Source organism: Ceratosolen solmsi, unplaced genomic scaffold, assembly GCF_000503995.2.
Source record: "Ceratosolen solmsi marchali unplaced genomic scaffold, CerSol_1.0 scaffold14, whole genome shotgun sequence".
Classification (NCBI taxonomy): domain Eukaryota; kingdom Metazoa; phylum Arthropoda; class Insecta; order Hymenoptera; family Agaonidae; genus Ceratosolen; species Ceratosolen solmsi.
Window position 1 is genome coordinate 4,281,163 of NW_011948420.1, and position 15,510 is coordinate 4,296,672.

At 23.6% G+C, this 15,510-nt stretch overlaps 2 protein-coding genes across 4 annotated transcripts; both read right to left on the bottom strand.

The window, feature by feature from the left end:
• Positions 1-42: 42 nt before the first annotated feature.
• LOC105360966 (N-acetylneuraminate lyase-like) lies at positions 43-5,669 on the bottom strand. 2 transcript variants are annotated; one of them, XM_011498013.1, is made up of 8 exons: positions 5,620-5,669; positions 5,283-5,344; positions 5,126-5,202; positions 1,076-1,221; positions 741-909; positions 532-668; positions 280-454; positions 43-209 (listed from the first exon to the last, which is right to left on the bottom strand). In XM_011498013.1, exons 1-8 carry the CDS (start codon positions 5,620-5,622, stop codon positions 43-45), a joined length of 936 nt encoding a protein of 311 aa, XP_011496315.1. In that variant the 5' UTR covers positions 5,623-5,669. The 2 variants fall into 2 exon arrangements, with proteins under 2 accessions (XP_011496315.1, XP_011496314.1); XM_011498012.1 differs by lacking the exon at positions 5,620-5,669 and adding an exon at positions 5,417-5,510.
• Positions 5,670-7,067: 1,398 nt separating this feature from the next.
• Positions 7,068-9,168, bottom strand: LOC105360967 (N-acetylneuraminate lyase-like). Of its 2 annotated transcripts, XM_011498014.1 has the most exons (8): positions 9,097-9,168; positions 8,895-8,956; positions 8,741-8,817; positions 8,286-8,431; positions 7,899-8,067; positions 7,676-7,818; positions 7,421-7,595; positions 7,068-7,334 (listed from the first exon to the last, which is right to left on the bottom strand). In XM_011498014.1, exons 1-8 carry the CDS (start codon positions 9,100-9,102, stop codon positions 7,162-7,164), a joined length of 951 nt encoding a protein of 316 aa, XP_011496316.1. In that variant the 5' UTR covers positions 9,103-9,168; the 3' UTR covers positions 7,068-7,161. The 2 variants fall into 2 exon arrangements, with proteins under 2 accessions (XP_011496316.1, XP_011496317.1); XM_011498015.1 differs by lacking the exons at positions 8,741-8,817; positions 9,097-9,168.
• Positions 9,169-15,510: the final 6,342 nt, after the last annotated feature.

Sequence of the window (15,510 nt, forward strand, 5' to 3'; positions counted from 1 at the left end):
TAAAAAAAATATAAGAGAAAGTATAAAAATTGGAAATTTAATTCATTTAAGTAGCATAGTCTTGCTAGTCTTAAGTCCGATCTTGGTTAAGTCTTTATCCATTGCTTCAATACTTTCTTTCGTAAGAAATTTAAGTGGCGCTCGTGGTGGCCCCATATATAAGTTTGTGATTAAGCTCATAGCAATTTTCATTGTTTCAACCCATGTACCTGTTATAAGTAGTGCTTATATATTAAATAAGAAATGTATAATTAAATATTTACAAATAAAGAAATTTACCGTAGCTAGTTATTGCACTATTAATTTTATTAATGTAATTCTGATTTTGTCGAGCGTTATTTAAGTTATTACTACCTTTACCAAATTCTAATAAATCAAAAGCAGGTTTAGCTATAAAATTTAAACTTGTCATTATATATGAATCGAATTCTGCAGCACAGCCACCAATCATCAGCTAAAATAAAAAATAATGTATATTTAATTGAGCGTAAATAAGAAAAATATTATTATATAGAAAATAATATTATTTACCATGTCACCAGCAAGAAATATTTTTAAATCGGTATTATTAGCTCGTCTTGCTTGTAAACCGCGTTCTAAATCGGTTTTAATTCCAGAAAAAGTTGGTATTTTTTCGCTACCCAGTTTAAAAAGCTGTTCTACATTAACTGCGTTTATAACGTATTTTGTTTAAGTTATAGTTGTTAATATATTATTGATTTTCAAAATTTTGCACTTACTGTTGACCATTGAAGCTTTCGGGAAATCATAGTATAATAATGGGGTTTTTGGAGCAGATTCTCCAATAAGTCGTAAATATTCAATAAGGTCATCTACGGTATTAGGTTTGAAATATAATTCGGGCAAACATAAAATAGAATTAACACCTAAGCTTTCGGCATGTTCAGCCTAAAATTATTAATATAATATTTAATAAAATTTATCTGATTTTTACATAAAATAAAAAAATATAAGGTTTAAAGTTTGTTAATTATTCGTGTTGTCTTGCTAATTATTTACATTATAAGATCTAATCTAAAATATTCTAAATAAATTTTGAAAATAATATTGTTACAAGTTCCTTGACGTCTCTTATAGATGCTCCACCGATTTGGACCATTAGATACTGATTAGTTTCTTTAACAATGGTAGCCCAAGCTTCAGTCACTTTTTTCCTTTCATCAATGGTTAAAGATGTACCTTCTCCAGTAGTGCCATTAACTATCAGAATAAAGATATTAAGTTGAAATTATGATTGTGAAGTCTTCAGACAATTTAGAGACTTACGACTGAAATGATGGATATCGCGAGAAAGTGAAAAGTGTCTGATGATTAATAGTATTGTTATTTAATATGCGATCAAATAGAAAGTGTAATTTTATTAGATTATATTTTTTTAGACATTATTAGACATTATAAACTTGTGTTTGTAAAGTTTTGCAGAGTTGATGTTTATAAAATATATTATAATATCTTGCATGTAAAATTAATATACTGAATGATAATAAGACTTTTAAATTCAGCTATTTAAAACAAATTGAAAAACACTACTTCTATATTATATAAAACATGTCATTCTTGAAACTATTGTACTACCAAAGAAAACTTTGCATAATTTTACTAATGTAATAAAGTTACAAATAACTACACGAATTGTATTTATTTAATAAATGTTAATAAAATATAAATTACAGTTAAATTTATTACCGACATTATTTTGTGTTATTAAAATTTTCCAAACTATCCGTAAATACAGAGGTAAGTGTGTTAGGATTGTCAAGATAGTTAAGATAGTTAAGATAGTTAAGACAAATAAAATGTGTATGTATTTTGTTTTTCTTTTATCTCTATTTTTATGTTCTATAGCAAAATTTGTCTTACTTGCTGTGAAGCCGAATAGAATTTTGGGTTTTAAGTATTGTTCGAGATTGATGCAGTTCCATGAATTTAGAAAAAGTAGGTCATACGCGCTGTGCGGCGTAAGGCACGCGCGATCGGACCGGGACGCGCACTCGGGCGAATTTTTAGAAACAAAACTCGGCAAGTCCGAGCAAGTTTTACGGCATGAAATCCAATATACTATAAGATCACACAAAGATATTACTCCTATTTTTCTCTCGTCGAACATTCTCGAAGGTTCTAGATTTTTCCTTCCGCGCCTCCTGTAAGAATTATTGCAACAACGACGATTATTTGTTGCCAGCTAAGTGAGCCACCGCGTGATTATATAAGGGATGCATGCGGCACGCCTCGCCCTCTCGACCGGCTCTCTTGCCGAACCATCCTCGCTCAACTGCGCTTGCGGCTAACATCTTGCCGTGACCCGACTACAGTGACCGACCATAGTGAACCGATTCAATCATCTACCAGTAGAAGCCATGGCACGCGGGTCTCGATCTGCCCTCACCAGGACCGCCATGGAACGGTCGGTATTTTCAACAGAGCCGCCACGGAACGATCAAGCCTTCGGTTTTCGTGCGCGTATTCAAAAGGCTCATTGTAATATCACTTCGTGTTCACTCAAGTATATAATTGCCGCTCAGTGTTTTAGTATACTGTGAAGACGACACGTGGTCATATTTTCGGCAGCATAGTTAAGAATACACGCGCGCATAAGAAGAAGAAATCGGCAGATTAGATAGTGATTACAGTGAAGCCAATGGAATAGTAATCAAAGGGAATATTAATTAAACAGCAATCAACAGACTTTGTCAGCACCTTACAAGGTACATCTTTTTATATTAATAAATAAATTAGTCACATCTCGCACAAGAAAACCTGGACAATTTTGCATCCTCTGAAGCAGTCGACAGGTGATTAGCACGTGGTCGTGCATGTCTTGAAATAGTCACCAGGTGATGAGCACGTGGTCATGCATTCTCTAAATAGTCAACTCAATGACGCAACAAGTCAAGGCCAGACTTCAGTATATCGACTGATCAACAATACAGACATTTTCAAGAAATCCTTAAGATTTCTAAGGTTTATAATAAATGACAATTGTATGTGACTAGTTTTTCTACTGCCCCCATAAATAATTAAAGACATAATTGATTATTCAACAAGCTCCATTAAACATCTTACACCATATCAAGTATAGTTATTCATACATCAAACATACTTGATTCAACTACCATCTTCTCATGCTACATCACAAGCATGATTGACTGACTACATCAGCTGATATTTACAACATCAGCATTACTTCAACTTCAAGATACTTAGTCATATCCATAGAACTACAATAATTTAAGAATACAAGAACACAATTCAAGTAACACTTCAATAGAATTATTTATCTCTACACAACAGTGCAATATTGTTATAATTATTTACATTAATAAACATTGTTTTACTAAATACACGATATTGTTCAGCCTTATCATTTATTATTTCCTTTGAAGTTATCCTGACGAGAGACTAATGCACTGAACTATTGAATTGGTAGTTGAGCCATAAACTAAACATTTAAAATCGAACAAGTATTAAATAGCACTTTATCGCCTTAAAAAAAAAAACTTAACATCATACGGATATGCAACTACCTAATTATATTTTAATTATAAGACTGACGTCTTAGTTGTGCATTAAAATATACAATTATTTATTTGAAATGATTTATTTGTTTCTAAAATCATATGTGATCAATATTAATCATTTATTTATTCTACGTTAAATATTAATTTAATTTCGTAATTTTAAATTCAATTTCTTTATATCCATTCATTATAATTTAAGAGGAATATTACATATTATTCTGCAAATTCAATTATCTTCGAAATTCAGTTTATAACAATTATTTTCGTCTTTATATTATCTTCATATCCTATTATATTCTTAAAGTTTCAAAAGGGTAAGAAAACAATCTCAACATCAGGGGTGAAAGTATCGAATAATAGAACTAATTGTAAATTGTAGATAGGCGATGGATTGTCGAGAGTTTTAACTAGCATTAAATTCCATTTAATTGTCGATAAAAGAATTATTTAAATCGATCTCATTAGCTCTATTGCAATTTACTTAAACAGTTTCCCTACTGGAATGGCGAAGAAATCCAGAGTTCAATTATATATTAATTCTATGATGTGAGTTCGACTATATTATGAAATGTGTCAAGATTACAACAATATTAGAACTTGCTTGGATATTTTTATGGTACGACGAGTTTGTGTATTTTATTATATCTATTATAATGCCAAAGCCAATTTAAAATAGTGTATTTTATTTTTTTTACACAATTTATTTATAATATATCTATCTATCAATCTATATATACATTCATCTACATTTGATTTTTTATCATTTTTGTAATACAATTAAATGTATTTTTGTAATACAATTAATACATTTATGTACATAAATGTATAAGATTTTATTTTATAAGAGTTAAGATAACGTTAAAAGACATATTATAAGTATAATGCACGTGTTCAATAGTTGTGTATTAATAAATTTCGATAATTAATAAATGAACCTCCCCTTCCCCCTAATATAATATTATATTATATTATTTTATTATATTATAATAAATAGAAATTATAATAGTTGGTATAATTGCAGAGATTTCAAATTTTATTCTATCGAAATGAGATTATCTGTTGAGAATTACGTAAATTCTCCTACTAATATTGTGCGTAGACCCCAAGTATACTATAAAAGCTGTAGCTAATTAAATTTGTTTTTGGATCATTTTTATTAGAATGTACAATTATGTATGTTTATGTTTTTATTTATTTTCATGTATAAATAAATAAGTAGGACTATTAGTTTTAAAATATATAAATTAGTTGACCTCTAAGCTGGAAAAATGAAATAAGTACATAGAGCCATATATATATATAAATATCTATCGATCAAAATTATGGGATCAGCGAACATTTATATTATTTTTTATATACTAACTTTTTTATACATAAGCCATTAACGATTCTAAGTTTTTCTTTATAAATAGAACAATACAACCTGCGTATTATAATAAATAGTATTAAGAATCGGCATTTATGAATATAATTATTAATCTTCTGATATTTTGGTATAAATAATTTGAAATAGATATTAAATATTTTTATTTATATATACAGTCGATACGTAAAAATTAAAAAATTCATATTTATTATAAACTTACCTAAAATACCATTAATATTTTTGGACTTAAGAAATTTAGCATAACTAGGAATTACAGATAAATTTAAACTTTGATTTCTAAAATTGAAATAATAAAATTCATAATAATTATTGTATAAGAATTATTTAAATAAATTTGAGCGAAAAACCATACATACTTATCATTATTTAATGGAGTAAACACGGGCGCAATGAGTCCTTCATAAGTACAATGAATTTTCTGTAATTGATTGAATAAAAAATATTATTTTTTATTTGTCATGCAACTCATACTATTTAGTTAATTAATTACCGGCATCTTAAAAATACTTTTCCCTTATATTATGTTAACAATCACTTAATGATTTTAATAACCAACTATACCTTTCTGCAAGACAGAATGAGACCTTATGTCTTTTACTCAATAATGTAACTCAATAATAATATAATTTAGTATTCTATGGACACAACGAAACCACATTAATATACTCATATTTCAACTACACTGTTACTCACCATTCTTAAATTACTTTGCGATCGAACGATGTTATATCGAATATCATAATTTTTATTTCTCCTACGATATTAAATAAATAGTAAGTTTCAATTTCTAGAAATAAAATTTTTAATTAAAAAATGGTTTTAAAATGTCTAGTACAGTTATTATCATTCGTCATTATGATATTATATAATTTTTATTTATTTATGAGAAGTTTAAAATGGTATTAAAGAATTGTTGCAAAACTGTAAAGACAGTATTAAAATATAAATTTTAAAATAATCAATATAAGATCTTTTCCCATGAACGTATAATTATAATAAACAAATTCATCATTTTTTTATTATAAAGAAATAAGTAAGAAAATATTTTCTCCTTATACACAATTTTCCCGAAAGCATATATTTAGTAAAATATTTATTTTACCTATTCCGTGAACGTATATCGATGTAAATACATTAATTTCATTTATGCATTTATTGAAACTGTAGCTCGTTCAGAATTAATATTTCAAATTAGAGTTTTTAAATAATTTAAAAACACATCTATTATTTTTCAAATTGCAAATAATATATGTAAATTACATATAAATAAGTTTCACATATATTTATCAAGACAAAATTTAAAAATATTGGGTTAACAACTTATAGATTTTAATTTTATATTATAATTGACATATATTTGGAAATTTGCAGTCTTTGTCATATAAATTAATTTTACAATAATATAATATAATATATTTTATTTTATTATCGGGCCTATAAATGAAAATGATTCATATTTTAATTGAATATAAAGAAAGATAATCATTTACGTATTATGATATCAACATCTATTTTTTTTAAATTATAATTTTCTTTAGTAGAATATTAGTTTATTTTAAAGATTATACAATTTTTTAATTTCTGGCACATTAATCAAAATTATTATATTATTTTAAACATGAATATTGGTTCAATGCTTGTTTGATAAAATTAGTTAAAAGTAAAGTTACGAATATAAAATAATTATTTCTAAAATTATCTTTTATTTTATAGTAATAATATAGTGAATACAAGTTTTCGTTTACAAAATATTGTATATGCAATACATAGATGCTATTTCATTATATAAGATTATAATTATTATTACCTTGAAAAAAAAACAACAAAAATGTATATATGCTTGCAAATATATACTAATATTTGTTTCATAAAATAATAAAGCAATTATATAGGAAATTTCAAGTAATGTATAGAATTATTATATAATGATAACCGTCAACTGGTAAAGTAGGTAATAATTAATATTACAGTTGTCCTATATATTTATCAATCGATAAATTAGGTATTCAATGCCATATTTTTGTAATGTAATTAATTAAAATATATTATTGTAAGTGTCATTTACCCAGGTTAAGTGCATCATCGATCTTATATATCTATATATATTTACTATTGTAAAAGTTGTATATATTTATTATGTTTTATACGATTACAAAATATGCATTAATTTTATAAATATTTTAATAAAATGCCAAAAATGATTTTCAACGTGTTTCAGATATAAAAAGGAATAGTTTAATACATTTTTAACAATGCTGCATTGTTTATCGATATTCCGAGTTCGGTTAAGTCTTTGGCCATAATTTTCGCATTTTCCGGAGTAAGAAATTTAAGAGGAGATCTCGGAGGTCCCATAAAAAAATCGGTGGTCAAACTCATAGCTATTTTCATTGTTTCAACCCAAGTTCCTATCAAGTAAAGATTTAATTGTTTAGATAAATAAGTAAAAGATCGATTAGATAATTATATAATTTTTAAAAATTAATTTAGTTACCATGATATGTTATTTTTGTAATAATTTTATTGATGTAGTCTTGTTTCTCTCGAGCACTCAATAAATTTCTTTTACCTCTACCAAATTCTAGTAATTCTAATGCAGGTTCTGGTATAAAATTTAAACTGGTCATTATAAATGAATCTATTCCTATGGTACAACCAGCTGCCATTAACTGATGGTAAATAATATTTTGTTACATAATATGTTGAATTTTCATTTTTAATAAAAATAATTAATACGGTTATATATTACCGTATCACTACCCAAAAATACTGTTAAATTGTTATTGGCTTTCATCGCTTGCAACCCTTCTTCTAAGTCGTTACTGGTAAATTTGATGCCACAGAATGTAGGGATTTTTTCGCCAATCGATTCCAAAAATTCTCCCATATGAACTATAAAAATTATTATATTATATATTTTGTATATATGAACATATATCATTTTGTTATTTAAAATATATGTAGTTACTTACTATTAACCATCGAAGCTTTCGGAAAATGATAGTACAAAAGGGGTGTACTTGGAGCAGATTTACTAACAATTTTTAAATATTCTGTAAGTTCCTCTGCTGTAGTTGGTTTAAAATATAACTCAGGTAAACATAAAAGAGAGTTTACTTTGAAGTGCTCAGCATGTATTGCCTAAAATAAATAAATTTATATTTAAGACAATTTTTTCAATTGATACTTCTAAAATTAATGAATAAATAAAATTATTATTTACATTTTGTACGAATTATGTATTAAATTAATATTTTCTTATATATAGTAAAAGTAGAGTAAAATAGTACAATAAAATATCTATTGCTTTTAAGACAATTTTTATAAAGTGAATTATGGTATAATTTTCCAGTACTTACAAGCTCTTTTACATCTTTTAAAGCTGTACCACCAACTTGGACCATTAAATGTTGTTTAGTTTCTTTAACAGCAGCTGCCCAAGCTTCTACTACTTTTTTTCTTTCGTCAATAGATAAAGAGGTTCCCTCTCCAGTTGTTCCATTAACTAAATGTGTATTTGTAATAAAATAATATCAGTTCTTTAAATACAAAGTGTAATTATCAAATAAATTAATACCAATTGATTATAATTAAAATGAAAGAAAAGTTCTACCTTTCATTTATTGACTATACTTATTGTACGAATCAAATTCTTATTTCAAAATGATTTAAAATAATTAATGTGCTTAGCTTATATTTTATAGTACAAATATATAATTTAATATATTTAATACTATATATATATTAAAAATAATGTATGACTTCTGTAAATTGTAACAATATTAATATTTTATAATATTTAGATAAAGCGTACCAAGGACACCGTTGATATCTTTTTTGGCAAGATATTTAGCATAATCAGAAATAATTGATAAATTTAAACTTCGGTCACTACAATAAAAACAATTATTTATAATAATTAATATCAATAGTTTAATACTATTTAATATTAAAAACCTTTTATTTACTCATCATTATTGAATGGTGTAAATACTGGGGCTATGACTCCTTTGTATGTGAAGATTATATTCTGTTAAAAAAAAAAATATATATATATATATATATAAATATGTTTGTAACATATAATTTAATATATATAACAGACAAAGCCATTTGTCTACGTAAAGATAGTATGAGTGAACTTTTATTTATAATTGTACTTAAACTTACCGGCATATTGACAAGATTATTGCTTATGGGTAGCTAAAAAAAAATTATGGATTGTAAATATCTGGATTAAGAATGAAAGTAAACTGACTTTTATTTCGCACTAATAAAATTATCAGCGTAATTATTGAATGACGTGATAAGATAAGATACTACAATTTCTTAAATTCTTAAAAATATAAAGAAATTTTATTCACAGCTTTTATTATTACTGATATTATTATATGCTTTTCTTTTTTCAATTTCTTATATAAAAACAAATATTCACCATTCTGTTTAAAGTTAATGCAAATGAAATTATTATACATAAAATAAATTCCAAATTCCTTTTAAATAAAAATGTTATCATAATAATAAACATTATATCGATTATAATTTGGGATATATCGCTACTTTCACAAAGAAGTAAACAATTAATATGTGTATAATATATTTATAATTCTTGCATTTATTATCATTTTAAAATTATGTAAAAAAGCATTGAATAAAATATTTTTATCTAATTCAATGTATATGATTGATTATGTAAATTATGTATTACTATAAGAACCTTAATTATTATAATTAAGATTATTTGAAATTTTTTAAACGTTATATAATTTATATAACTCAGTTTACGATAAAAAAGAAAATATATTTAAATTTAATAGTTTATCAGGAAAGCAAAAGATATTTATAAAATTTACACGTTATATGTGAATGTGACTGATAAAATTGACGAAAATATGTTTTAAAATCTGAATTATTTGTTTTTATTTGAAATTCCATATAATTATTAATAAAAATTTTTAGAAAATAAAATTAATAAACTTTATTAAAAATTGCTTCTTTATAAGTATAATAGTTATAACATACAAATAAATATATATATATATATATATATATATATACAAATGATTAACAATTATTTGCAATGGAAACTGATTGATTGCATGTATGTAAATTAAATATTTTTTAAACTTTAATTATAATAATAACTATAGTCAATTCTGAGTGAAAATTTTATTTTAATTATTGGAATTGTTAAAACAAAATCCACAAATTATAATTTAATGAATATTTTTAATCTGTATTTTTAATATTATATCAATTTTTTCAGATTTTATACATTTATCGTAACAGATAAAATATTAATATTGAATATAAAATGATTTATTATTTTATGTTTTCATTTATTTATTTGAATTTGTAGTTAATTTCGAAGAATTATTATATGTAATAGGATTATGAATTCAACAATAAAATTATCGATATGTTTCTAAATTATAAAGCAATAAATGTTGCAGATACTGAAAAAAATCAATAAAATCTAAAGTTTTATAAAAATGCTCTTTATTTTTATTTACATGTAGATTCATCAACAATGTTAATAATAATGTAATAATTATTGTAATAATTATAAGTATTCGTAATTTGTATAATCTAAGTAGACGCATGCTGTGGATTAGACGTTTGTTACTTTAATATTTATTAGTAATAAATTTAATCTCTACTTCAGAAATGAACGAAGAGAAACTACTTACGTAAAAACGATTTCAAGAAAGTATGATATGGTGATATTTTCATAGCGTTAATAGTGCATTTCAGTTGTTAATTCTATACTGTACTTGCAAAAAATACAGAAGTGTCATTTATTACTATTATTATTATTATTATTATTATTATTATTATTATTATTATTATTATTATTATTATTGTTGTTGTTGTTGTTGTTGTTGTTGTTGTTGTTGTTGTTGTTTTTGTTATTGTTATTATTATTATGATTATTATTACTGTTATTATTACTAGTATTAATATTATTATTTTTATTAATATATTTCTTAATAATATTATTCTTCTCTAAAATTTTGTGCATATATTTATAATACGAACAAGCACAAAGAAGTGACAATTTTAGATTTTATCATAATTTGAAAAAATTATCTGCACTTCATGCTAAGATATATATGTTTTAACTTTTACACAGTTGTTTTTGTTAACTCTTTATATTCATATTTTTTCTTGTCACAGATTTTTTGCGCCTTCTGTGTTCTATACTACTTGTATTATGATATTTTATTTGTATACTTATTTTTCGTTATGAAAGCGTATGTGTTCCCGAGAGAAGAAAGAATACGTTAGCGTAGAAAGTGTACAAAGTAAAAGACAAGTAGAAATAGCGAGAGAGAATATACGTTTTAGGAAATCATAAATAGGTCGTAAAATATTCATGCTATATACAGATGATAGAACAAAGTATATGTAAATCTGTCGATATCAATACTGTGACTGTAGGTACAAACAACCGCAACCTAAGTACAATTTCATACGTATATAGAAAGATGGTAAGAATAAATTTTTTTAATAAAATAAAAAGGTAAACGAATTCACTTATAACTTATAAATTTAATTTATTTGAATGAATTTTATTTATACGATGAAAGAGTATAAATTATAATTTGGTTAAAACGACGCGTGTAATTACGTTATATTTGCACCTTTTAACGTACAATATTACATATTAAAATTAATATTCAATTTTCTTATGAGATTGAGAAGAGATCGCTATTATTCAAGGATTTTTATTTTAATTCGAAAAATAATTCATTATAGTAACTTTACACTTCGTTATCTTGAAAAATAACATTTTTTATGTCATAGTTTATTCTTTCTTCATTAATATTTACTTGTTTACAAACTCTTATTCAAATTTCAATGTATAATTATAAATAAAATACATTAAATCGAATGTATTTATACAATTTTCAATTTTATATAATTGTTAAATGAATTTTATAAAATAAACTTTTATATTATTCGTACGTGCTCGATTTTATTGAGCTTATATAAGAAATATATTGAACAATATTGAAAACCATATAAAATGTATTTCATAATTATAATTATAAAGGTTTATCAATGATAAAATTTTAAAATACTATCGAACATATAATAATTCACTTGTATTATAGTATCAATTAGATTTTTATACATAAACTATAAAAAATGTTTAATTCAAAGTATCGAAGGCTTCTAAATTATTTCAATTTGCATTTAAGATCTGTACACGTGATAAGCGTATGCGCTAAATTATATTAAACATTATAACGATTGTGTTTAAAATTTTAGACTTTTTCTTCGACAATAAACTTTATAAAATTTTTCAATAAACTGTTGTAATAGATATAACACTATGGATGTTCTTCTCAAATTAGTCCGGCCAGCCAGTATATTTGAAAAGTTTTAAGAAACGTATAACAAACAATTAAATTTCTATATTCTTAATTTTCCTTTAATATACATTATATGTGTTTTTTATTTTTCATGTGTGATATATGACTGGCTTGTGTTTTATTCTGAGATATAAAACATCGAATACTTTAAAATGTGATATATACGTGTGATATTTATGTGAATCTTTTTTATTGTATCTTCTGAATCTGTATTAATATAAAAGCTTTGTACTATATTTCTAATAATTATCTTATTTTAATACATTCTGTGATTCTTAAGTTCATCCCGAACGATTTAAGGCTTCTAAAAGGAAATCAATGGTATGAAAATTAATCGAACAATTTAATCGTAAAGATATTTTTATATTTTCACAAATTGATAAATATATTAATAAAATTATCATTCATAAATTTCGTATATTTAAAATAACCAATACCTTCTTTAATAGCTTAATTTAAATGAATTTTAATGTAAGTATACAAAATTCCATACTTTTCTATAGTAGAATAAATATTGTTAACAAGATAAATGAAAATTTTATTTGATTTCAGTTATATCATGTTTTTAAAAATGTATAATTTAATATAAAATTATAAATTTTAATATATATATTATTAATTGATAAATAATTACGTTTTTAAATTTTTCGACGAGGTATAATATTTTATTAAATGTGATTAATATCATTTTCATTAATTGATTAAAATTTTTTATTAATTTATTTATTATAATGAAAATCTTTTAATTTAATTAAAATCAATAAATTACTCTTTTAAATAAATGTCTTTTATAAAATAGAATTGAAAATATTTCGTTAATATTATTCATCAATCTATACATTTCAGAAAAGTAATACAAACGGTTTATAAAATCTTTTTTATTAAATAATAGTTAATAATATATTTTAGTTTAAATATAATGCATTATTTATTTTTAGTTATTTTAATTATTGGCATATACCTTTCTTCAAATTACTGTCTAAGAATTAATTAAACGTTTAAAGATATTTAAAACTTTCGTTAAATATTTTTTTTACAATCATTATAATTAACGAATTTAAAAAAATGTAATACTTTTATAAAGAATGATTACTCTTTTCTATTTTGATTATAGTTTTCAAAGTTTCAACGCTTCGAATTTCAAGTACACGCGTATATATGCACCCACGTATGCATGCATATAGCTACACAAACACGGACACGAACACATAAATAAAATAAATTTCATAATTATTATTAAAATTGATGATATTATAATGAAAACTTCAAGGTTTATACATAAGGTATTTGTAAGTAATTGTAAGATAATTTATATTTTAAGATTATTGATGTAGTTCATACATTTATATATTAGTATTTATATATTTTATATTCGACCCTAACATATATAGAGATTATAAATTGCTTATCAATACTAATTCAGAAGATACGATAAGAAAAGAAGAAAATATGAAAATTTTTTTATACTGTTAATAGACGCTGCATTGTACGTGTGATGTGTTTATTTTTCTTAATGTTGACTTTTCGGTTATTTATGTTTGCGTGCGTATTGTATATATATTATAATACAGATAACAAAAATTACTTATGCATATATGAATTATATATATGATTACAATTATTTTATAATAATTTTTAACGTGATAGGAAAAGGATAGGGTATGAATTTATAATGTAATACTGCTCACGGTTCCTTGACAGAACAATTAGTTGTCTTATTTTTTTTTTTTAGTTTTTCGATTTTGCGTAGTTTTATTCCATTGATCATCATATGAATATGGTCCCGAACGTTTAAAAGTAGTCATAAATTACGTACTTTGTTATAAGACGCAATGATCGTAAAAGCAGTGTCACCTACAAATTAATATTAATTCTTGTCGATATGCATACGCTTTTTGTAAGGAAGATAATAGGATATTCCTAATTCTTAATTTCGAACACGAAATATTTTTTCTATATATATAATTTTATTTCAACAAAATATTGCTTAAATATTTGATAATATCAAAGTAAAATTATATTAAAATATTTGGAAAATTGCGTAAATCTAAGAATACTAATATTGATAATATTTGTGGAACCGATATTATTGTAAATTTAATTTGATACATATATATATATATATAATTAGTAAATAACAAAAATTTTTTTTTTCAATTTATCGATAATAATTTCATTTTACCCATAATTCTTAATAATAAAATAAAAACTATAAATGTTATTCTCATTGTTTAAGTTACAGTTTTAAGAAACTAAGTTCGTGTTCGAAATTCTATTTATATATAATACAGAGGAAATCATTTTTAAACTTTTAATTTTATATATTCAATATCGTTAATTCACTACGTTATTATATTATTGTAATTCTTTATTATTTCTCAAAGAATTCATTGCTCTACGCATAATCGATGTCCATCTCAAATCGAGATCGTAAAGAATTATATAAATAATTGCGCGTCGATCCATCGATCGTAACAGGTACACAATGTAGATAAAGTTAATTCTTTTAACGTAGTATTTTGTGAACAAGAATTAATGAAAGTAATTAAAAGTATTTGCCTTCTTTACTTCATCAATTGTCTTCATCAATTTTATGATTTAATATATTACTCATACTTTATAAAATTTCGTTAAAATTTAAAAACCAAAATTACAAATGCTTGGAAATACATTAGATATGCAAGTTTTATAATACTGTTTAATTAATATACGTTTAAAATTTTACTGGTCCGTTTACTTGTAAATTGTATAAGAGGTACTGTGTGTTAATTGATGAAGACAATGAATTTTTTATGCAAATTTATCGATATAGATGACGGAATTCTTTCATTATTTTGTGAACCATTAAATTATTTGGTTATTTAATATTTCTGTTCATCATTACGAATAATATTTATATTTATTCGATAAAAGTAAATTTTAAATATAAAAAATTTTTCTGAAATAATTAATTTAGTATTTCAATTAATTTTGATTTACTTCTGATTAAAGAGCAATTGGAATAATAGATTGTCCTAAAGATTTTGAAAATAAATATGCTTATAAAAACTATAATATATATTACTGTTCAGAAAGTTAAATAACAACATAACCGAATTACGTTTATAAATTTCCAAATTAAAACTAGAATAATAATTAATGTATAGATAAAAATAAAGGAATTAGTTGAAAAGGATTTTAAGCGAGTGATAATAACTTACTTATT

What these genes read in the sequence shown, in the direction of transcription:
- LOC105360966 (XM_011498012.1), bottom strand. An exon ending in TAAGAGACGTCAAGGAACTT is followed by an intron (nt 910 to 1,075) that starts GTAACAATATTA and finishes TAATAATTTTAG; the next exon opens with GCTGAACATGCCGAAAGCTT. An exon ending in TAGTGCAATAACTAGCTACG is followed by an intron (nt 210 to 279) that starts GTAAATTTCTTT and finishes TACTTATAACAG; the next exon opens with GTACATGGGTTGAAACAATG.
- LOC105360967 (XM_011498014.1), bottom strand. An exon ending in ACACCATTCAATAATGATGA is followed by an intron (nt 8,818 to 8,894) that starts GTAAATAAAAGG and finishes TTTTTATTGTAG; the next exon opens with TGACCGAAGTTTAAATTTAT. An exon ending in TACAAAAATAACATATCATG is followed by an intron (nt 7,335 to 7,420) that starts GTAACTAAATTA and finishes TTTACTTGATAG; the next exon opens with GAACTTGGGTTGAAACAATG.